Source organism: Populus alba, chromosome 1 (assembly GCF_005239225.2).
Source record: "Populus alba chromosome 1, ASM523922v2, whole genome shotgun sequence".
Taxonomy (NCBI): Eukaryota; Viridiplantae; Streptophyta; class Magnoliopsida; order Malpighiales; family Salicaceae; genus Populus; species Populus alba.
Genome location: NC_133284.1, coordinates 28,591,315 through 28,616,507, shown reverse-complemented (window position 1 = coordinate 28,616,507; position 25,193 = coordinate 28,591,315). Strand labels below are relative to the sequence as shown.

At 34.7% G+C, this 25,193-nt stretch overlaps 1 protein-coding gene and 1 pseudogene across 1 annotated transcript; one reads left to right on the top strand and one right to left on the bottom strand.

Annotated features, from left to right (window-relative positions):
- The first annotated feature begins 7,624 nt into the window (after positions 1-7,624).
- On the top strand, positions 7,625-9,995 carry LOC118028021 (expansin-A6). Its single transcript, XM_035031528.2, has 3 exons — positions 7,625-7,834; positions 8,046-8,364; positions 9,313-9,995. The coding sequence occupies exons 1-3, from the start codon at positions 7,675-7,677 to the stop codon at positions 9,620-9,622; spliced, it is 789 nt and encodes a 262-aa protein (XP_034887419.1). The 5' UTR covers positions 7,625-7,674; the 3' UTR covers positions 9,623-9,995.
- Positions 9,996-20,211: 10,216 nt separating this feature from the next.
- On the bottom strand, positions 20,212-24,751 carry LOC118028020 (protein INVOLVED IN DE NOVO 2-like; annotated as a pseudogene).
- Positions 24,752-25,193: the final 442 nt, after the last annotated feature.

Sequence of the window (25,193 nt, the reverse complement as noted above, 5' to 3'; positions counted from 1 at the left end):
AAGTTTTATTTATTATATTACTTGCTTATTTTGGAGCTGGAATATTTATTTATAAATATTATTAACCATTGTTTTTAACCTAAGAGTTGATTTTTCCGACCAATATTATTTTGACAAGTACTACTTCAGTATTGAGGGTTGTACTATCACCTTTTATGGTGCATAATGAGAAACCTGAAAATTTTAATGGACTAGACTTTAAACGGTGACATCAAAAAATATTGATGTATGTGTCCACCTCGAACATGGTTAAGTTCTTATAGGAAAAAAGTGCTAAAGTCAAATGATGATTTTGATCTTGTTATTATAATAGCTTTGGACGTATGGAATCATGATGATTTCATCCATAAAAATTACATCCTGAATAAATTAAATAATACTCAATATCATATATATCGTTCAATTAAGAGTGCAAAGATACCTTGGACAAAAAGTTCAATGTTGAAGTTGTCGTTATGAAAAGGTGTATAGTCGATAAATTTCGAAATCTCCAGGAATTGCATCATAGCTATCTTGTTGGTTTTGTTCACATATAAGTTATTGTTCACATATATGAAAAGTCAGTGTTATGAATATATACGATTTAGTAAGTTATGTTTAAAGAGATTGAGTTTTAAACGGGATCATTTATGACCCCTCCAATCTTTCTTAGAAACTTATTTAGTGAAAGCATTATTCACACGACACTATTTTTGTATATGTTACAGTTTGTAAGTGAAATAATGATAGTTAAACTAATCACATTGAACAAAATAAGGCTCAACAAAGTAACCCAAGAAAATGAATGAATGTTTGAAGCCAATATCAACAAGTTTGATTACCTCGCTGATGAAGTTTTGGAAATAAGCATGTTTATTGTTTCCAAAGTTAACTTGATTAAAAATTTTGAGCAGCAATGGGTTGATATTGGTGCAATAATACATGTTTACACCAAGAAAAGAATGTTTCACTTGCAAAGAAGTTGATGGAGAAAACTTATACATGAAATAGTCATCAACCTTCAAGGTACTAAGTGTTAGAAAAGTCATATTAAAGATGAACTTAAGAAAGCTTCTTACCTTTAACAATAGGGGCGTTTAGAAAAATCAACTCATCTTTACTATTTGTATTATATGACCTGACATGACCCATTAAGTTGAATAATGTGGATACTACAAATGATAGCAGGTAAAAAGGTAAAATAAATGAGTATCATAGGTCAGGTACGGGCTGGAATTTTTAAAACCTCTTCAACCTGACCCAACCCGTATAACCCAATGTAAGTAATCCCAGTCTTTGGTATAAATAGTATTTTTCTTTCTCTAATTTTTTTTCCTTTTATGGTCACCTCTTTTCTCTTAATCTCTTTCCCTTCAATTATCTTCTTCAAACTTCATGTTTTTAATTACTTATCATTTTTTTTTTATTTCTTACCTCTATAATGGATTCTCTTTTGCAACTTGATATTTTTTTTTAGAATCATAAAAAAATAATGAAATTAATATGCTCAAGCTCAACCCATGGATATTTTTTATATCCATAAAAGTTTTAGCTCAACTTGATATATCCAACTTGCTTGGCTAAAAAAATAGAATGGATCGAGTTTATATTTTGTAAAATATGAATAAAAACAGACAATCTTTTCACTGATTTCTAAAGAGACAATTTCATATGAATTTTTTTTCTTTAAATTTCTTAAAACAAAACTTAAGATTTTGTTTGTTTTGAATTTTTATTTATTGAAAATAGGCTATTTGGTTTACACACCTCTTGAAACTTTTATGCAAGATAATATAGGAACTATGTTAGGCATTTTTGTATTAAATCCATCAAAAAGCACGTGACACGCACTCGTGAACCTTTCCCTTTCAAAATTCTCCCCAAAAAAGCATTAGTTTATATCAATTTTTTTATTTTAGCAATGTGCTCCTACTACATCAAAGTAGTTTGGGACAATTCTTATGTATTGGATTATTGGTTAATTTTTTGATTTTGACAGTCTAATCTAGGGATGATTATTTTTAGTTCGGTCTAATTCTTACCTATAAAAACAACCAAACTAAAATTGTGTAACATACAAAAAATAAAAACAAAATTGGTTCTAACCAACCGGTTTCGGTTCTATTCAATTTGGTTATTTATATAAAAAACTAAAACCCAATCAACCGGTTTTGGTTCGGTTCGATTCAATTATTTTATATTAAAAACCAAAAACTATATTGTTTTTGGGTTTTTTGGACTTTCTGATGGGTTTCAGTTTTGGTTTGGTTTAATTTTTTTATTCGATTTGGTTTTATTTTTAACTAAAACGGTTCGGTTTGGTTGAGGTTTTTTGGTTTCAGGCTTCTGAAACCAAAAATGGAACTGAAATGAATATTTTTTTAAATATTCAAATTGGTTTTTTTTCATGATTCAGTTTTTATGGTTATTTTTTTCGGTTTAATCAGTTTGTTGGTTGTTTTGCTACCCCTAGTCTAATCCATTCTCTCAAGCTAAGGAGGCTAATGCTTGGTGCCTGATATCTACAAAAGGTCTCATTTGATGAATTTAATGACTCTCTGATGCTTAAGTAATTTTTTTTTTAAGAAAATACAACCATATTTTTTAGAGACTCTGAGAATAAATATACCATAGAAATTCAAGATTATCATCGGGATAAGATATCTTTGATTCATCAGGATAAAATATCTTTGACTCATTAAAATAAAATATGGAGCCTAAGGTTCTTTGGGGCTAAAAATAGTATGGGCTTAGTGTCTGGCTAAGCATATAGATGGTGTGGCTGACACCTCACCAGACCCTCATATGTTCAGTCTCAGCGCTTGGCTAAGCCTATAGATGGTAGGTCTGGCATCTTGTCAGACCCATGTATATTCGAGCTCAATGCTTGGCTGGCCTCGAAATTGATGAGTTTAACATCTTTTTAGACCCATATATGTACAAGATTATTGTTGGTTGAGGTTATTACCTTGTCTTTAGTTACTATTTTAGAAAAGAGGGTCTGAATAAAAGAAAAAAAAATATTGATCTATTAGCAACACCTAAAATCTTTGTGTTGTTCGCAATAATTTTGAAAGTCTTAGTTAGTAGCAGATGAAAGCCTTTTTACCTTCTCTTTAAGATTTTGCGTGTTCCATATAAGACTATTAGGATTCTCACGCTTAGGTGGCTTGCCTTTATCGAGAGGAGGTGTCCATTGAAAAACAAAACAATGGTTGGCTTTCAATGCAGTAATTGAGTTGATTTTTTAAGATATGTGATGACATGAAAGGTTTGTCATTTGATGGTGGGAATGAAAAGATTTTTTTTTAAATCTTGGTCATTCTTGCCTTTTGACTTTTGTTTTGTTTTCACTTTCTGTGATTTTTGAAAATCTACTCCTGCGATAAGACCCCAAATCATTTATGTTCTAAACCAAGAGGAGAAATACCCACTTCAGATATTTCCTTTTGTCATAACCTTTCTTCTTGTCTTTCTTTTAAACAGAACAAATATACCTTAGAAGCATCAGATCTGTTTCTAAAAAAGAGGTGTTCATGTTCCCGATAAGAAGTTCAAGTTTCAACTAAAGTCTAAAAGAAATAGCAAGGGACAACGGTATATTAGATTATGTCCCAAGACAAGAAGAGGTGTTATATTGGCATCACCATGTGATAGGGAGGTGAGAAAATCTTCTTGCATTAGTCATTCTCTTGTCCATGTTAAAGATACCTAGGAGAGAGGGTCTTGTAGGTGTCCTTCTCCTGCTCTTTTTAGAGATACTCAGGAGAGAAGGAGGTTTCCCCAGACTCTTAAGAATGACGTCCCTAGCAGTATAAGTGCTAAGGATGTAGAATATGTGGCTCACCACCAATTGAAAGAGTACGTGGCTTAAATGTCTGACCCTGTTGAACGTATCAACAAGCAAACCCTAAGCTCTGCCTAGAGTTATTTTGAAATTATTGTTGCTATTTGTATGTATATAATCGGGTATTCCTTCCCTCTTTAAGGGTTCACGAGGGAAGTATTTAGCTACTAGTAGCTAGATCTAAGCTAACTGCATCTTAATGGATGGACAATTCCATTCTCTTTTAAAATTTTTTGTAGGATCGTCAGGCTCGAACTTACAATTAATGTCTTCAAAAACTGCTACCAATTAGTTGTTATCACCAATAGTGGTAATGACATGCGTTGTTGTTTTTTTTTTTTTTTTTTTTTACCTTTACCAATAGAAACAACATTGTTATGAAGAACACTTTGTTTGGGAAGCCAACTCATGTCAAGAAGTGGAGGGGAAGATGGTTGGTTGTAAGATTTAATGGGACACTCAATCCCAGAAAGGGGATGCAACTAATCTGGGGTTATTCTTATTATTAAAGATCCCTCTCTGTGAAGTAAACAATAAGCCTCATCTAAGCTCGAATGAGGAGAAAAATTATGTTGTGCTAACCTCAACTTCAATTGAATATGAAGTCTATATGATGGCCAAAGGATATTACCTAGTTGTCTTCCAAAGTATGTTGCTTCCCTACTCTTTTTTCTCTCTTTTTTGTATTTGTTTCTGAACTTCTTTCTTTTTGTTTTTGCAGGGCTAATAGCTGAAGGAGAAGGAGAAACTTCAGCAAGGCCTATAAAATAGAGTTTACCTCAAGGGCCCTTATCTTTCATAGTTGGTGGAGACAAAGGTGAAGGGGTGATGAGGGACTCCCCTATCATTATCGATGAACTCTTTGCTTTTGAGGGTTCTGTTTTTGATGAGATAATGGTAGGGGCTATAATCCCAACAAAAGTTTGGGGCAGTGATCCTCCCCTAGCTAGGGAAAAAACATCTAACTCCCCTCATAGTGATTATAGGTGTTGTTGTTTTTTTAAGAGAAAGGTCTTTACCCTAATGGAAACCCATGTTCCAGCTCTATTTATAGAGGCTCTTGAGATGATGTTTTCTTAAAAATATCCGAATTAAGAAGATATTTTTTTTATAAGTGTCCCCTTATTAGTTCGGATATATTTGTAGTTAATTGTTAAGAATTGTTGACACATAGACGGAGCAAGTGTGCCAACAATTACAGAAAAGTTTGTAATATGTCTCGTTGTGATTGTGCTTAGATAATTTACCTTTGATGGTGATTAAAGACGTCAATAACCTTGCTTTTAAAAGAACACACACTAATTTTTTTATCAGTTGCCATAGACGGTGCCAATTGATATGCTCCTGAAAAATCCAAGTAGCTTGGGGACAATGTTTATATCTTGGATAGTCGATTAATCTCTTGATTCTGGTAGTCTGACCTATTCTCCCTAGCCAAGAAGTTTGGTGGTTGGGTGGTGTCTGATACCTGTTAGAAGTATTCTTTGGTAAATTTAAAGACTCTTCGATGCTTAAGTAAGTATCTTATTGAGAGAAAATACAATCATATTTTAGAGAGAAACTTTGATAGTAAATATGTCATAGATAATCGAGATTCTTCCTTTTCTTTGAAGGATCCCTTTGTATTTATAATCTATAAGTCTCTTTATATGAGAGAAGAGGATAAAATATAAGCAAAATATCTCTGACTCATTAAGATGAAACATCTCTAACTTATTAAAGTAAAATATCTTTGACTAAATCTAAAGATGCTAGGTTATTATCTTAATTTTTATTACTCTATTAGAAAAGAGAACCTAAGTAAAAGGAAAAGAAAAAAAAAAGGCTTATCCATCGTTTAGTATCATCAAATTTTTAGTTACATTATAATGAAAACAATTGAGTTAAGGGAGTAAACCGAACTTTACTCATCAATCATCACACGGCACGATAGTTGAACCACCACCCACTCTAGGTTCCTTTGCATTCTCATTCTCATTCTCAATGCTAACAAGTTTGATGCATAGTGAGCTAAGATGATAATAAAACGTATAAAAAGAACCATGATCCAATTGAAAATTACCTTTAACTAAACTATGGAAAAAAGAGAGTTTTAGAGGACTAAAGTTACCCAAACTAAATTGAAATTCTCCAAGACGTGCCACGTGGTAAATCAACTGGCTCCCACTCGGATAAAAAAAGAAAAAAAAAAAAAGAAAGAAAGAAGAGAGACTCATTTAGGGTTACAGTCACTGAGGAGAGAAGAGAGGAGACAATTATAAAGAAAAGAATGTCCGATTACCCAAATGCAATGTTTGTATAAATTATTGTTAATTTAATGAGAAGTAAGAAAACAAAATACAATACTAGATTGTTATTCCTAGTTGGTCGATGTCAACTTTAATTATACCTAATTTCCATCTTCCTTTCCGACCAAATTTCAAATAATCAAACATTACTTCCGTCTCCGACAACTAATTATCAAAGGCAGCTCACTGGGCACGTAAAATAAGTTTAAAAAGATAATGAAATGACACGACTTAAGCCAGAACATGCATGCATTGATGTGTTTTTGTTTACGCGGTGTCTCATGTTTTCTTTTTTAATTTTGAATTGTTTTAATTTTAAAGTAAATTTCAAGAAATAAAGTAATATTTTAAAATATTCACAGACTAGAATATTTTAAAAAATACTGCTGCTGCAGTACCAAATTCAACGGGTCACCAGACACCAGGGAAATGTAAACGTATTAAAAATAAGAGAAACTTCAAAAAGAGCAGGCGTGGAGAGTAGTGATTGTCTGTGTGCGCGTGTGTCTCGAGAAGGTGCTTCCGTACGGCCCGCTTATACAGCTAAAGATGGACCGGTGATCACGGGGATTAAGTGGGTCCCATTTCCCACGTTGGATGCTTTGCCTGTCACTGATGTTCAGTGTCGTCTTCTAGCTGGGTTTTAGCTTTCTTTTTTTCTTTTCTTTTTTTAATTTATAATTGGGTTTTTTTTAGCTTGGATGAATCTCCGACCCCATCAAATCTTTTTATGGGTCTACTGTGACAAATCACAACCGCTGATCACGCCTCAATTCTGCTTGACAGCAAGGCCACTCCCCTGTTGATATTGCCCCTTCTCTCTTCTTACGCACCTCACTGTTTGCTTTACTTTTACTTTTACTTTTATATTATGCAGTCTATAATTTGACTGTTTTTTCCACGTATTATCCTCTTGGTTCCTCCAGTGATGTCACTGTAACTCAGCATGAGATACAATGGCCATCAAGGACATTTATGTCTTATCAGGCAAAATAGAAGGACTATTGTGAAGATTCCTAATGCTAAAAGCAAGAAACACCTTTTTTTTTTTATAAAAAAAATATTTTTTATTTAGAAATATATTAAAATAATTTTTTTATTTTTAAAATTAACATATTAAAATATAAAAATAATTAATTAATTTTTTTTAAAAAAAAACACATTATAACCATACAAACAAACAAACACCAACACAATCAAACACTACCATAATCTCCAATCAATTTGGAGATGCGCGTCTAAATTTAAGGAAGACCCCACACATATCCGTATAAGGTTTGGGAATTAACATAATTTATTAAATACGTGCCATAAAGAAAGTGGGAGATGGAGTTAATTTTTTCCTCATTTTTGTTCACACATGAAGAAGTAGAATGTGTTCAATGATGGTTTTGTTTGAAAATTCCAAATTGTGCCCTTCTAGCCTACCTCGCCTCCTCTTTAAGTAGTCAGCTCCCATGCTCTGAGCCCTTCACATCCCCATTAAGTCACTCTCTCTCTCTCCTCTCTCTCTCTCGCTGACTCAAGTTGAAGGGTGTTGCTTAGTATTGAGGAGAGAAAATGGCAATGAGCAGCTTAATTTGCATTGCCACTAGTTTACTAATAATAGTGTCATCGTTGTGGATGGCTGAAGCTAGAATTCCTGGTGTTTACTCTGGGGGTGCTTGGGAAAATGCTCATGCAACCTTCTATGGCGGTGCTGATGCCTCTGGCACAATGGGTGTGTGCCTTTATCTTACTTACTGCTCACATTAAATAAACCTGATCAATCCAGCTAGGTCTAATCTTAATTAAGCTTTTAGTGGTTTGTTTATTTTAGACTTGTGTCATAGTGTGCGACATTGGCCTGAAAAATGAAGCTACCTAAGTCGACGCACGGTCTTAGCCGTTAATCTATGTAATTAGACTAATTAATGTGGATGTGCTTACAGGAGGAGCTTGTGGATATGGAAATCTGTACAGCCAAGGGTATGGAGTGAGCACTGCAGCCCTAAGCACAGCACTGTTCAACAACGGGTTAAGTTGCGGTTCTTGCTTCGAGATAAAATGTGCAAGTGACCCGAGATGGTGCCACTCAGGCAGCCCGTCTATTTTCATCACTGCAACCAACTTTTGCCCTCCAAATTATGCACTTCCTAGTGACAATGGAGGCTGGTGCAACCCTCCTCGCCCCCACTTTGATCTTGCCATGCCCATGTTCCTTAAGATCGCCGAGTATCGTGCCGGTATCGTCCCTGTTGCCTACCGCCGGTCAGTGCCTTTTTAACTCCCTGTTTATATGCCTCTGGACTTCAACTGTTTTAGTTAGCACAAGGAAAATACAAGTACATCTTTATTTTCTCTAACTTTTACACGACATCGATTTTAGGTTTTAGATTTTGATAAACACTAAAATCTGGATTCATTCCTCAGTGAATATGTGCTAGTTTTACCATCTAGTTTAGTTGCAATTTCTCTTCCAAGCTACAACAGAAGGTCAAGAGTTAGAAATTAGTGCGTGCTAGCTAGCTAGCAGGAAAAGCTGTCGTACCAAGAAGAGATAGGTTTGAAATGTAATTTGGCCTTTCTTGCCCCAAAACAATAGCTCTCTGAAGCCATGAAAATACACTCGAGAGGTTGGCAGAAGAACATCCACGGTAACTGCGAAAAAAACCTATTTTTGGCGGGTCATTATCGCTTTTGGCAACCAATTTTCTACCTTTGAATTCTTGTTGTGATCCATAAATGTGTTTTAACTGAAGTCACCAAACAGTTTATGAACGGGCTGATGTAATTAAGTGACGTCGGTGGGTTAGTTGGACCTCAACAACTTTCTCTTGTGTGTCCTTTACTTATTTTAGCCGCGGGACCGTTTATGGTCACCTTCGGTTATTTGTTTTTACTCTTATAGCCCCGCTTTAGTACTAAAAATACCAATGCACCCTTGCCCTATTCGTTTCTACGCCACCCCTTCTGCAGAAAGGTGGATAGCCACATCTTATTGCAGCACTTTTTCTTAGTATTTTAGTGTGAAAATCAAAACATTTCGTCAAACACCGAAACCCAAAAATCACACTTCCCAAAAATCCTAGACTTCCATGTTTATGTTTTTTTTTTTTTTTTTTTTAATGCATAGGTTTTCCTTGACTGCCCTTTTTGTAAATTTGATTTATTGTCGCAATTACGGAAGTGTCCTAACGGCAGTGAACTACTATGCAGAGTGCCATGCCGCAAGAGGGGAGGCATAAGGTTCACAATAAACGGATTCCGTTACTTCAACTTGGTATTGATCAGCAACGTGGCGGGTGCAGGGGATATAGTGCAGGTGAGCGTGAAGGGTTCAAAGACTGGTTGGATGAGCATGAGCCGTAACTGGGGGCAGAACTGGCAGTCAAACGCTGTTCTGGTTGGCCAGACACTCTCCTTCAGGGTCAGGGCCAGTGACCGACGCTCCTCCACTTCATGGAACATTGTCCCAGCCCACTGGCAGTTTGGTCAAACTTTTACCGGCAAGAATTTCAGGGTCTAATTCCTTTTATACTGATTTAACCAAAAAAAAACTAAAAAAGTTGAAGTTTTTTTTTGGCGGGCCTCTTTTTTGACATGGGGATGTTTGTTGGGGGATGTTAAAGTAAAAGCGGGGTTATAATTAGGGACTCCAAAAGGGATTGTGATATTTGGGGGACTTTTTTTGACTTTCAGATTGGCGTGTGTTTTCTCAACTTTGAAGTTGTGGTAACAACAGGGGAAGGAGACTGAGGCTGAGGCGGCTGCACAAAAGATGGTTAGCCCGCTGTCTAGGGTACTACAGTAATGTATGATGATGTTATACATTCTGAGAAGTGTATTGTAGTAGTTTATAGCACTTGATCAATGGCAAGAATATTTAGTTTGCTTTTCCATGTTCATCGTTCCTATGTTCCAAAACTGTTTTTTCTCTTGCCCAAGTAAATTTCTTTTCAAAAACAGTGAAAAAAACTTGATTGGGACCTCGGGACGAGACTATTTACAAGAAGATTGAAGGATCTATACGAAGTAACCATCAAATAAATGTTTGTTCGATTTGTACAAATGATACACATGGTACGATGGCATCGACATGATTATTTTGTACAATACTCGAAACAAGAAATGAAAGACAAACTTTGCACACAATGTGGTTGTCAACAACGAAATAACTTTAAATTGTTTGATTTGATAGCGGTGATTGGTTAGGAAATTTCATGACTAATTGTAAAAAGTTAAGATAAATACAAATTGTACGAACCTACACTTTATACAAGTTTAAAACATGTAAATATATAAAAGCATAACTAAAAACAAGCATGCTTTTAATATAAAATTAATAATAAAACTCTAGCTTTCATACTAAAAAATATATTTAAATTTACAATATGTATAAAATCAAAATCCTAGCATGCATATTATTAATTCATAAAACAATGCTTAAATTAAAATAAATAAGGGTGCTTATTTGTTGAAGAACTTTAAAGGAATGAAACTTTTGTTGTTGCCAAAAATGAATCATTGAATGAGAGTTACAACTACCATCTAGCCTTTATTAGACAAATAACTCTTCATATAAGAAAACTATTTTTTATCTTTGTTAGAATTTCATGATATGCGTCTATTTTAAAAGCACTGGATGGTTAAGAGGGGCCAAGTACGAGAGGTCATTGCCAAACACAGGGCAAACCAAACTAACTTTCAAAGCTTGAGGGCTAAAAAAGTTGTTGTGAAGGCTAAACTAATGAAGCTCAAGATAGCCTATGCAGCACTAGAGAATATCATGAGAAGCCAAGTCCTTCAACTAAACTCTAGTGAAAGGGAGCTTCGTCTTGCTTATGATGAAATGGTCTCTCTAAAGCAAGGGATGGTTGAGATGAGGGAATTCTAGAAAGATATATGAGGGTTGAACTTCTTTCAGCTAGAGAAAAAGCCAAAGCTCTTGTGCAATGATAAAGGCTTTGAGCAACTCTCCTAAAAAGTTTTAGGAGATGTTTGAAGGTTCTGCAGCATTGATTGAGATTATGGGGAACAAGATTTTTCTTACTATGTCTAACCTGTATTTTTTCAACTTGTTAAAAGGAATGGAGATGAACTTCAGTGTTGCTTTCCATCCAGTCCCCATGCCCAACTTCGTTGATGTCTTCCTTACTAGGGCTACAACTGCCCAATATGGAGAATACATCGCCGAAGAACCTAACCTCAATGTTTAAGTCTTTGCCCCCTAATTCCCCATGGCTTTGTAAATAACCCCGATCCTGTAAGGTTTTGCATTTTATAATGAATATTTAATTTTTATAATTTTTGGTATTTTATTCATTTCCATGATGTTTTTTTAGAGATAAATTATTTTACTAGACTTGTTTAGTGTAAATAGGTCCAACACTCATATTTAATAAAATGAAAAAAATATGTATGGGTCTAACGCCTATACTTGAAAAGTGGAACTCACCTCCTACTTGAAACAAAAGGGAAATATAGGTTACATGTATATGCATTTTCAAGAATTCATGTTCTTTTAACTCATGGTTATCCATGAGAGTATCCCTAACAGATTGGTGAAAAACCTTTAGGCATCACCTGAAGAGTATATATGTCTAAGACTAAACTTAAGAATGGAGGATCCAAGATCAATCTCTGGTGAGTTGATGAGAGGTCTTTAGGCATCACTTAAAAATTGTATCGGTTCAAAACTACACTAGGGAATGGTGTTATTGCACTAGGAACACCTTGGATCCATCCCTTGGATATTGGTGCTATTACACTAAAAACACTAAGTCAATCCCTTGGATAACAATGTTATTGTAGTAGAAATACCTCAGGTTCATCCATTAAAGAGTGGTGTTATTACACTAGAAAGACCCAAGACCTATCCCTTGAAGAGTAATGTTATTGCACTAGACAGACCAAGTCAATCTATTGGAAAGTGGTGTTATTACACCAGGAGGGCCTTAGACTCGTCCCTTAAAGAGTAGTGTTATTGAACCAGAAAAACCAAGTTAATTATTTGGAGAGTGATGCTATTTCATTCAAAATGCCCCATACCCATCCCTTATGGAGTGGTGGACTTTACTGTACTTATTCATAAAATGATACTTCCTTTATAGCAAAAGTACATTGCTATTCAAGTTGTTTGTAATATAATTTTAAGTGATCAAAATACTGGATATGAGGAAAAAGCTTCTCATTTATGTTTTACAGGTTTCCACTTTAGGGCTAGTTTGCCCGTATGTTTTCTATTGCCTGTAATTGAAATCACCCCCTGATTAGGTGCCACCTAAGATTATTGATTTTGGGCAATGTATGAATAGAATGACCGAGCTCTTCCTTGCTTTGCCTAGGATGAGAATCCCTCTTCACAAATTCATTAAGACAGGTTTTAATTATCAACTTTTCAATTTATTTATTCAAGATAAAACACTCTTTTGGGTCACATCTTTTATTAATGTAGAACAAATGATACTTATTGAAAGTGCGAGTGTTGGATGGTGATCTTATAGGTAGAGGATATTGAATAAATTCTTTACTCTCGATGTTAGTGAAGACTTGTGTAAAAGTGGTATTTAAAGGGGTAATGTGTATTTTAGGTTAAGTCAGTTGTTCCCTAGTTGGCCTCTTTAAACTTTTCCTAGGGTTATTATCCCTAGTAGGAAAACGATCATGCTTATAAGTCCTCTCTAACCGACTTTCTTTGTAGAAACAAAAAGGCTCATATCGTAGCACACTTGCCTTTTCCACTTTTATATGGTTCTTCACCGCCCGTTTCACTTTCAACAAGCTTCTGTTTGGGAGAGCATACAACTATTTCGATAAAACTCTTTCATTTACCTCAGTTTTCAAAGACTCAAAAGCCACTGGCTTAATTAGTTACTACTATACCTTGGGCGTTTCCTTATTAAACCTTTTTAGATATACCTATGAGGAATCATCATCTCCCCAAGTAAGCCTAAAGAGTTTTGCGAACCTTCTTTTACCTGGGGTGCTTGTGCTAAACCACACCACCAGCTTGGTGTAAAGATCATTATAGTTGCTCAATGTCATCTTTGTGGAAATATAATCTTTATGGATACAAGTATGCAAAACTCGTATTGACAAGAAATAATTTTGTATTCGATGAGGAGTGCAGACATTTTATACATATGTTTCCCTATAAGTTGCTTCTCACTCATATGTCCATAGGGTTCTAAGGAGCTTGAGTATTCTAGTGTGAAGTAACAAGATCAGAGGCTACCTCCATCCTATAATGCACATATAAGCGTTAAGATTACTTGCTATATACATGAGCATCGTGATGATGTGACAGCCCTCTAAAAAGGCTTGGTGACTATTAAAGTTGAAAGCCCCTCAATATATCATTCTACCAAAACTCATCTGGATAGTGAAATTATCTTAAGTGTTATTTGCAGCCTATGACTATGAAATCTTAATGGAGGGTGTTGTCATAGGTGCTAAGACTTGTTGATGTGGCAAAGTCTAATTTGGCTCGTAAGTTGCCAATACAACTTGAATGAGAAAATGCACATAGCTGATGAGCTGTTGGTAGCTTGGTTGGGTAGAAGTGTATGTTGTGACAGCTAGGTTTGGCATACGACTTATTCTAAAATTGTCTTAAATATCTATTATTGATGGTGATTAGGAATGTCAATAAATCATTTTTGAAAGAATAGTTGATGACTTTTTATTAGGTTTTCATGGACGATATTAATTATGAAGTCCTAAAAAATTCAAGTAACTTAAGAATAAGACTTATGTGTTAGATAAAACACTCTTTTGGGTCACTTCTTTTATTAATGTGGAACAAATGATACTTATTGAAAGTGCGAGTGTTGGATGGTGATCTTATGGGTGGAGGATATTGAATAAATTCTTTACTCTCGATGATAATGAAGACTTGTGTAAAAATTGTATTTAAAGGGGTAATGTGTATTTTAAGTTAAGTCAGTTGTTCCCTAGTTGGCCTCTTTGAACTTTTCCTAGGGTTATTATCCCTAGTAGGAAAAAACAATCATGCTTGTAAGTCCTCTCTAACTGACTTTCTTTATAGAAACAAGAAGGCTCATATCGTAGCACACTTGCTTTTTCCACTTTTATATAGTTCTTCACCACCCGTTTCACTTTCAACAAGCTTTTGTTTGGGAGAGCATACAACTATTTCTATAAAGCTCCTTCATTTACCTTAGTTTTCAAAGCCTCAAAAGCCACTGGTTTGATTAGTTACTACTATACCTTGGGTGTTTCTTTATTAAACCTTTTTAGATATACCCATTATCTCCCCAAGTAAGCCTAAAGAGTTTTGCGAACCTTCTTTTACCTGGGGTGCTTGTGCTAAACCACACCACCAGCTTGGTGTAAAGATCATTATAGTTGCTCAATGTCATCTTTGTGAAAATATAATCTTTGGGGATATAAGTATGCAAAACTTGTATTGACAAGAAATAATTTTGTATCCGATGAGTGTGGACATTTTATACATATGCTTCCCTGTAAGTTGCGTCTCACTCCTATATCTATAGGGTTCTAAGGAGCTTGAGTATTCTAGTGTGAAGCAACAAGATCAGAGGCTAACCTCCATCCTATAATGCACATATAAGTGTTAAGATTACTTGCTATATACATGAGCATTGTGATGATGTGACAGCCCTCTAAAAAAGCTTGGTAACTATTAAGGTTGAAAGCCCCTCAATGTATCATTATACCAAAACTCCTCTGGATAGTGAAATTATGTTCAGGTGTTATGTGCAACCTACGACTATAAAGTCTTAATGGAGGGTGTTGTCATAGGTGCTAAAACTTATTGATGTGGCAAAGTCTAATTTGGCTTGTAAGTTGCCAACACAACTTCAATGAGAAAATGCACATAACTGATGAGTTGTTGGTATTTTGGTTGGGTAAAAGTGTATGTTGTAACAGGTAGGTCTGGCATATGACTTATTCTAAAATTGTCTTAATTATTTATCATTGATGGTGATTAGGAATGTCAATAAACCATATTTAAAAGAATAATTGATGACTTTTTATTAGGTTTTCATGGACGATACTAATTGAAGTCCTAAAAAATTCAAGTAACTTAAAAACAAGGCTTATGTGTTAGATAATCAGTTAATATCTTAGGTCTATTAATCTGATATATTCTTCATAGCCAAGATGGCTGGTAGTCGATATCTTTATCATTTAATATACATGCACATACTTCAAATATATATCAACTATTTTATTTTTTATTGAATAATAAATAATATTAGATAATAAATACCCATATTAATACCTGAAATCTAATAAATAATTTATAGATATTTAAATTTTTTACCCGGTAAATAATAGGATATGAATATCAAGAAATTTATTTATGGATATTCATCGCCATCCCTAGATAAAATTAATTAAGAAAAAGCTTTCTGATTAGGGCTGGCAGCACATCTCATTCTAACAATGGCAAACGGGTTTCCAGATTATTATTTTTTTTAATTGAAACTTCATACAAATAGATGTTCAAACGAGTGTGGGTTTTATAGATAATAAATGGATTGAAAGGAATTCTTGAAAAGGATAACCGTCATATGTATTCGTATATAGGGCACTCCTTCAATGGAATTATCAAAGAATGACAGATAGCAACCCTTTCCCATCGACCACCTATCTCTCGTGCCAAAATCAAAACCCTAAAGTTGGTTTTTGATTGGTGAGCACTATTATCAAAACCCAACTAACTCCATTCAGCAATATACTCGTGAAAAGAGAAAACAAGACTTGCACAAAACTCCATAGAAGCAGGGAGGACAAAATGTTGCTTTCAAAACTTAAAAGAGAGTTCTAAGAAATGCCTTGAAGATTTTTCTACCCTCTGTTCCATCCAAATTCATCATAATTTCCCGAGTTCTCAACAACAGGATGCTATTGCGTTGTGTTCTGTTGAGGAAATTGTGCGTAAACGCAGGTACTAGGCGAGCACATTCCTCTCGAATGGCCTCAGGGAAAAGGACAGGGAAGGAAAGGGAGAATCTAAGAGAAATCACTAGTTAACTAACAACTAGCCAAAGTTAATTCCAAAGGAAGTTATGTTGACTGTTTTGGAAGGAACGAAGTTATTTCTAAGGTATCGTAATTGATCTACTAGGTCACATTCTCTAACTTCACCAGGGGTCGAGTAATTTCCCCTGCAGGAAGATAATCAATTACCCCATTATATACTAGCAAATGGAAAGAGGAGGGCAAGCAATGAGATGTGAAAATGAAAATTTATACACATTTAGGAGGAGAGGACAGGAGAATATTAATGGAGGTGGTGTGTCTTCCATTTACTTCAAGTAACAAGTTCTTTACCCACAACAACGAATGAAGTCACATCAGAGGAAGGCTCAATACGCGTTTGCACTAACCAAACCAAACCTGCACATGGTGTGGGGTTGGGTTTGTTAATGCTCTGTGTTGCATGTGGGTTCGAATCTTGCATCTTTTGTCCATTTTATGACACAAAAGATAGATCTTCGGATTCCTACAACCTGAAACAGGGAAAAACAAGCACTGCATTGGATACCTTGCGCAATTATCTTCCCTTTTCACTCAGTTCGGTTGTGGGGCTCTGATGATTCCTCGTGATATGTGCTCATTATGCACCTTTATGTGGTGAGTTTGGTGGATGTCTCGCTAGAATTTGTCCTTCAATGGCTCGTGCTTTCTTATACTAAAACCTTGAACGGTGAGAGATCTTCCCCTAGCCTGGCTCCTAGACCCCCTAGCCCTATAATTTTTGTCTTTGATTCCGAATCCGCAATGCTGTCAAGCTATGCAGAGTCAGAAACATGAAATCTTGCAAAACATGGTGATAGATAAATAAATAATAATAATAATAATAAAAAAGAAATTAGGAGCAAAAAGAAACAACTTAAATTGTTCTATGTTAACTCTCAGATAAAACAATGCGGAAAAGACAAATTTTGAAAGAGAAAATTGTTGATTCACAACTTGAGATTTCCATGATAGCAGCAAAGAAAATTCTAAATTGAGTTTTTAAACCCATGATTTGTATCTAAAATCATCTTTAAAAAGGCATCAAATTGTAGCTTCTTCAAAGCCATGGTTTTATGTATATAGAGTTCCAAAAACCACGACTTTTTGACTCAAAACCTGTTTTTTCCAATTTCAACCATACTTTGTGCTTTTTAATTACGGGTTCCAAACAGAACAACGATCTTAGAAGCTCCAGTAAACCCTTTATGATTTTCATTTCAGCAGGACCTAAAAATTGTTCGTCACAGCTTTCCCTAAACCACAAATGGATAAAGGGTCTTGGGTCATAATTGTTTTTACCATATGGGCAACTGGACCGAAATCTTCGGAATTTCGGACAGCCCAACACAAATTGGGCTACTTCACAAGAAAACATAAGAGGCCTGTCGGGATTATTGTATCCTTTTAGACAGGCCTGGGCCCTGGATTAAAAAAGAGAGAGCTTTTAATGGGCAAGACGTATATCTGGGTCGCAGAAAAACACGCCCTCGAATTTCTAACGTGATCAATCCAGAAACCTTTCCAGCACGCCTGCGTGCTGCTATTTAACAGAACTAGTGTCCATCCTATTTCCTCTCTTTCAAGTTTCAAGTTAACACAAGATAGGTGGCTTGATTTATGCCACGGTCGGATTAAATTCTTCCTAATGTAAAAAAACGTGATGACAATTATAGCAAACCGGGTTAACTAGCATGTTATTTGATATATAAAATCAAAATAACCCATGGAAACAAAAATGAAAAAAAAAAAAAAAAAAAAAAGACAACTCTTAAGGTCTAATAACCTAATATCAAATAATAAAATAAAGGAGATATTTTTTTAAAAAAATAACTTCAAAAAAAAAAAACCTGAGTTAACTCGATTAACCCACGACTTGCGATATAAAATCGGAATAAAAATATTTGAATTTTTATATATAAAAATAAACCTAGTGAAAAAAAACCAAAGTTTAATATAAAAAAAGGTTAAAAAAAATAACTAAACTAATCCAGGTTAACTTTACTAGCCCGCTCTTAGCGTAACCTAACAGCAAAAAAAATTGAAAAAACAACAAAGCTTGAGGACCAATAATTTAATGTCATCTGCTAAAATTGAAAGAAAATAATAAATGTTAGAAAAAGTTTAGAAAAAAAAAACTTGAATCAACCGAATTAACTTATTTAACCTGTCAACCTTGACATAAGATTGGAATAAAAATATTAGACTTCCAAAAGAAGGACCTAACAAAAAAAATCAAAATTAAATAATAAAAAAAGAACATTGCAAAGATTACCCGAGCTAACCCAAGTGAAATTGACTAACTAATGTTAACCTGACTAACTCACACTCGGGATAAACCAACATCAAAAAAAAAAAAAAGCAAAAAATCACATAGCTCAATAGCTAACAATTTAATATCAAATGATAAAATTAAAAAAAAAAATCAATTTCATTAAGAAAAAAAATTTAAATCAACCCAGGTAACTCGACTAACCTGTTATTCAAGAACAAGGTAAATAATAATAATAAAATAGGGGCTTAATGACTAAACGTCAAATAATGATTTTTTTTTAAAAAAAAACAAATTTTAATAAAGGACTCAAAGAAAAGAACAAACCTAAATCAGGTCTATGTTATGAGATCAAAATTATCCTCGAGAATGGCAATCACGAACATATGATAAAGTAAAATTTTCATTTGTACCACAAACAATATGAACCAAATATGGTATAAAAATAAAATGAAAGAAAATAATTAGGGCCTGAATTGACAAACAAAATGAAATTAAAAAAGGATAAAAAAAATAATCGAAAGAATAAAAATTAAAATTGGATAAAAACAATAAATTAAATTAAATGTTGAGCGACAATATAAATAAAATATAAATAAAAAAATGATAAGAAAATAGCAATCAAAATAATAAAGGCCAAAATTAAATTAAAAATAAATACAATAAAATGGTAAAGGACAAAATTGAAAAAATATATATGAAAAAATATAAAAATCAAAAGAGAAAGAACTAAATTGAATACAAAAATCAAATAAAAAAATATTCTAGGAAAAAATTAAAAAAAAAATCTAAACTTCAAAAAACATTAAAAATAAAATAAATAATAATCAAAAGAATAAAGACTAAAATTGATAAAAGTACAAATAGAGGACACAATTGTTTTTTAGAAGGGCGGACACAAATTTCAAGGGGCACAAAAAAGAAAAACCAGAAAAAGAAAACAAAACTCCATTGCAGCCTAATTGGACTTCCATCGCGAGCACGCGCCACACAACCAGAAAGAGAAAGAGGATGACTCGTTACTCCCATCACCATCGCTGGTGGAGGATTTAGGTTACCATATAGCCCCCACAAGCGTCACCTAAAAGACTGAGGGGTTGACGCTTATGTTGCACGTATCAACAATGTTTTTAATAATGTTTAATTATTTAAAATTAATAAACAACCTCTAACTAAATCAAAAAATTACAAATAAAAAGACAAATGCCCTTGAAACTAGCCTTAGTTTTTTTGGATTTTAAAGGTAATTTTATCATTTAATTGTTTAAATAAAATGAAAAAGATAAAGAAACCCTTCTATGGATGTTCATTTTTTTTTTCCCCTAAAAGTATGACCGTAACTTTGCTATGCAATTTTTTCAAAATAAAGAGGACAAGAGGCCCTACCAAAATCTAGATATTTTTTTACTTTTAAGGTTAAAATAATCATTATATTGTGCAAAAAATAGATATCCAGTAATGTCTCTAATCAATTGATTTCCTGGAAAAAAAAAAGATTCTACCCTTAGTTGGAAGCTTCTTTTGAGTTTTCTGGTGTGGTGTTTTATTGATGGCTTTTAGTTTTTGGTTAATTAGTCAAAGGATTTCCCACCTTAGCTTCTACTTAGACATAAGAAGATGAACAGCTTAACCCACAAAATCGTCACCTGTGCTCAAGCATGACATTCTCGCGATGCCAAACACCTGACGAGTGCTTTCTGGCTGCAATTCTGGGGAGAACAAACTGTTTGTTTTTTTTCAGAGCTACAATATAGATACTAATTCAAATGCTAGTTTGAGTTTGTGTGTATCTTCGATACCTAGGTGGATTCAACAATTTCCATTTACAGCATGCATACCAAAAGTAATTAGCTTATTGACATCGTTACCTTCTACATTTATACATGCCCAACATTACTATACTTCTAAGGAATATGAAAGACAACATCAAGGCATCTATAGACGCGATACTTGCGTGTGTATAGCACGAAGATATCAGCAAGCATGAAAAGCAAATCGTATAATTTTTCAGTTTCTTTAACCATTACACAAAGTGACTCAGCTTATTGTTGTTCTTGATAGTTTTAAAGAGCAACAGAAAAATTATGCATTCTCTCAAACTGCATATTTCATGTTTATGTTCTCTTGTATAGTTAAGGATACATACCTCAGGTTTTCTTTTTCTTGCATTGCTTCCAATGCCTTAATATCTGCATCACTCCCTCACTCAGTGTTGCCTTCCTTTTCTCCTTGAAATTCCAGAGCTCCGGCACGATGTAACTACCACTTGGGTTATACTCATTCATTTCCTTCAAGGCTGTTGTCACAGCATTAAAAACTTCATCTCCATGCTTACTCTTCAGAATTCTCAAGTTTTCATCATCCTCGTCGATTATTTCCTACAAAGCCACATTGAAGATGACAATGTGACAAGATCACAGCTTGTTTGGTTAGAGAAAATAAAAGAAAAAAAAAATCTGCTTGCATTTCCTGCAATATTTGAGGGTACGTGCTACCATATATTGCAGTAACATCATGCTACATAAATAACAAGCTTCAGGTAAGACAAGTATAAGCAGGACCAAAAGCAGCTAGTTTCAAGTTCTTTCAAGGGCCAATTACCAAAAGCTATTGGCATTTCATAGTTTTTGTGCCTATACAAAGTTCTAGAAGTTTAGACAGGAATAACATGTCTATGTTTATGAACAAGAAGAAAAGCAGGCGAGATTTGGGTTTCAAAAGGCAATTACAACAATCTACTGGCTTTTCATACTTTCTGTGACCATACAAAGTTAGGCAGGACTAGCAAAACATCTACGTTTATTTATGTTATAAACCTATGTTATCATTCAGTTTAAATAGAGCATAAACGATCTGTTTGATCATTTAAATGCATACATCATTCTTGCCTTCCTTATCAATTATGACCTGAAATGGATGCCAGCTCAGGTCTCGAAGCTGATCTTTCCATGGCGAACAGGACTCAAGTGCTTTCTGTTCTGCTTCTCTGCCTAAAAATTTTCTCATGGTTGTCTCATGGAATGGTTTGCTATCAAGATCTCCCATTCTCTTGACACCAATAAAAGCTCTGGTATTCCATTTCCCCAAGTACTGTGACAATGGAAATTAGACGAGCATCACATAGCACAGACATTACCTCGTAGGTAAAGATGAAAAGCAAGCATACAATCACAAAACTTTATCCTCTAAATTATATATTAACTTTGAATACAAACAGAGCTGTACCCTCGATCTGGCCTAACTTTCGAATCTCATATTGAATGACTTTCAAACTCAACCATGTTTGTTTCTAGTACTTACATTAATTAACTCCTTTAGAGCTTCCTGCAATTCATCATTAATTTTGTGCTCTTGGACAATAAGAGCCTGATTAAGTTCCTCCAATCCCCTTAATTCTTCTTCCTTCTCCTTCAGTTCCTGTCGAACTGTATCCATTTTTGCCCTAATATCCAGGTCTTCATCTTCTCCCATGTGTTTTGTTACTTGTAACGCATTCTTCATGCTTCTCCAACTCGAGTGCTTGTTTAGCATCTAGTTTCTTTTCCAGTTCAATTATTTTCTTGAGAAGCTTCTCCTTTTCGCTCTGCATTGGCCATCAACCACAAAAAAAGAACCTATTATTTCTCAACCTGATACACATTTTACTTTCCAACTCGAAAACTTAGTTCAGAAATGAACCCTTTAATCTTAATACACTTTTGTCTGCCTTTTCCTGCTCCAAGGTTGCTGTCTCATTCTGTAAGAAATATAAAGCAACCTTATCATTTGAATATTTAGGATTACTCCAAAATGACTACAGTATCACCCTAAAAACAGCTCATGCAGGACAGCAATCCATCAAATTATCAACAACAAAACAGTGAAAAATGAATTCATAAACTAATTTTAGAAGTTAAATATGCAACAAATTCAGGTACCCTTCACCGCATGCAAACATTACCAAATGCACCAAGAGTTTCAGAGCATCTGGTAGAACTCACATCAAATATTCAATGAGTAATTACGTAAAGGAGGAGGAGGGATACTTTCAGAGATGTTCAAATGAGTAGCTTTGGTCTTTGCCTTCCAAAATTGAAATATCTGCTAAAACATCACAAACATTATATCTTGACTGATGTTGGACCAACTTAGATGTTGATTTATAGGCTGACAAATGAATGTTAAGATAGAACTCTTCGATATCTGGCTTAGATCTATCAATTTCAGTCATCTTGCAAAATTCCCAGCACAGCTGGAAATTGACAGCTTTAAGAAAGCCAAAGTGTGTTACCATTTTCTTCTCAAGGAGAAGCTTCGACCTCTCATTTTCAATTTGCACCTCACGTTGCTGCAGTTTTTTCTCACACTGCACTAGCTCTTCTCTCTTAGCTAGTAATTGCTGCGTGGCCTTTCCATGCTCTGAAGTGATCTTCGCAAAATGGTCATGTGCAATCTGCTGCATTTTTCTTATCTCTAATCCCAAAAATTTAACAAAGAAACAGGGCATAAGCTTTTCCAGAATATGTCAGGGGAAATTTGAATAATTCAAAGTAAAATCCCACTAATGGTCTAGTTTTGTTTTACCCTTTTGGCAAACTTGCAAAACTGAAACATACCTTCATTGTAAGACTTGACCATAGATTCCTTTTGGTCCATCACCTTGATCAAGGATTGAGTAGTCTCCTCATATCTGATCTCCATTTCTCTAAGGTGGTCGTACTTCTCTTTTAAGGTGCTGGTCAAGTTGCAAAGTAGCTTGGCATCCTTCCTTTGATCCTCTGCTTCTTTTCCACATACAGTTTTTAAATCCCCATTCTTTCTGAGATGCTCTCCTAAGAGACCATTGGCCTTGTAGTCATCATCTCGAGCAATCCATCCGTATAATCTCTGCCCTCGATCTCTCTCCAGAATTGTAACATAATCCTTCTTCCCACAATGATTCAAATCAAAATCCTTCTCAAACATAATAGCGTTATTGAAGCCGTCCCAATCTTTCTTGAATTCCACAACAGCTAACCCTGAATGACCAAAGCAGCTCCACAAAGGATGCACCGTAACTGGATCAAACCCTTTTGTTGCTAACTCATGCCTGAGTTTTGAGCCACTTTCCCCAACACAACGTCCATCCTTCACCTGAGTAGGAATATTAGCAACAACCCCCATCCAAGGCCAAACAAACAGCCGCTCCTTATCACGGTCACATACAGCAGGAGATTCAGTTGTGGTAGAGTGCTCCGAGCTATCCTCCACACAAAGATACCTCCGAACATACCTCTCAAGAGCTCGGTGTTGAGCTTGCTCTCCTCTAGTCCTCCTCTGTGAGCCTCTATCAAGGTTAGAAGCATGTTGGGGAAGCTCCTTCGGCTGGTAATATCTCTTCCCAATACAGTAGGGACATCTATAAACTGAATTTGAAACTCTAATTGTTTCCATCTTCAAATATTCATACTTCCTGAGCTCATACTCTTCTTGAAACTTGGACTCGCTTATGTCCCTTTCTTCTGATTTATAAGACATCACAAACCAAACCTGAAACATCACATTATTGTTAGACATTCAGACACCATACATACTCTAAAGAAACTCATTCAATTCATGAATTTTGTGCATTTTATTTTATTTTTTCCAAGCAAGTAGATAATAACATATCTTAATTACCTAAAAGAATGAAAGAGATTAACATTCATTATCAAGCACAAGCAAAACTGAATGAACTTCATCTCAGTCATCAAATTAATTCATTAATCCATTTCTTTTTTTATTTGAATGAAATTCGAATTCATGAAAATTTAGTCAACAAAACTCTAATATTTTTAAAACTAGTTTTATATTACTCTCCCCCAAGAAAAGATAAGTAAAAAAAAATACAAATCTTAATATGTTTGGTTTTTAAAACTATGTTATGCAGTATATAAAATAAAAATGAAAACAAAAAATAACTTTCTTTAATGTGAAAACTAACACATATTCAATACCAAATCTAAACTGCAACAACCTCATTTCCTTTCAGCTAAATAAAACATGTCCTTTTCTTTTCCTGCATTTTCTCAGTAAGCAAACAGAGCAGAAACCCTAACACACTCATTGTTCCAGGTTCACTTTCTATTTTCCTTCATCTTCTACAAAACCAGAAAGATTGCCAGGAGTAGAAGTGACCTGTTGTAGCTATAAAAAGGAACATTCATGAAGAACAACGAGAATAAGGTTACCTTTACAGGATGTAGAGACCTGAAACGACAAGGTCGCAACACGGAAAACGCGAAAATGATAGATTGAAATATGAGAGAAGATTTTCTTCTCTTTTCCTTTTCGTTAATTTAATTTATGTGTGCGCCACAAACGAACATCGATCAGACGCCTTTGGTTTTTCAACTTAAGTCACTCTTCCTCTCTGATTTTTCAAGTCGGTGCTGTTCGTTTTGGCGTGGTAGCTGTAGTCTTTCCTCGCGGGTGTAGAGGAGAATGATGTACTCGCGTTTTATTGGATGGTATCTTCGTCTTTTGGTGACAATGCGAAGGTGGATTAATAAGAGGGTGAGGGTAATAGACGTAGAAGAAGCGAGTGTTGATGAAGAGTATGGTAAGAGGGGTTTTGCTGGTAGGGCTGCAAGGCTGCGATTTTGTGGGGCCGATGGACACATGGAGTCTGGAGAGTGAGGGATCTATTGTCCTTGCCAATAGGCATGAGCAGGTAAAAACAAAAGCATTTTGTTTGGAAAGAATTTGCAAAGCTGGGGAAATGTTGTCTCTATCTAAGTATCTATTCTCAAAAAAGAAAACAAAAAAACTTGTCTCTATTTTTTTTATTTTAATAAATTAAACCATTAAAATTTTAAAA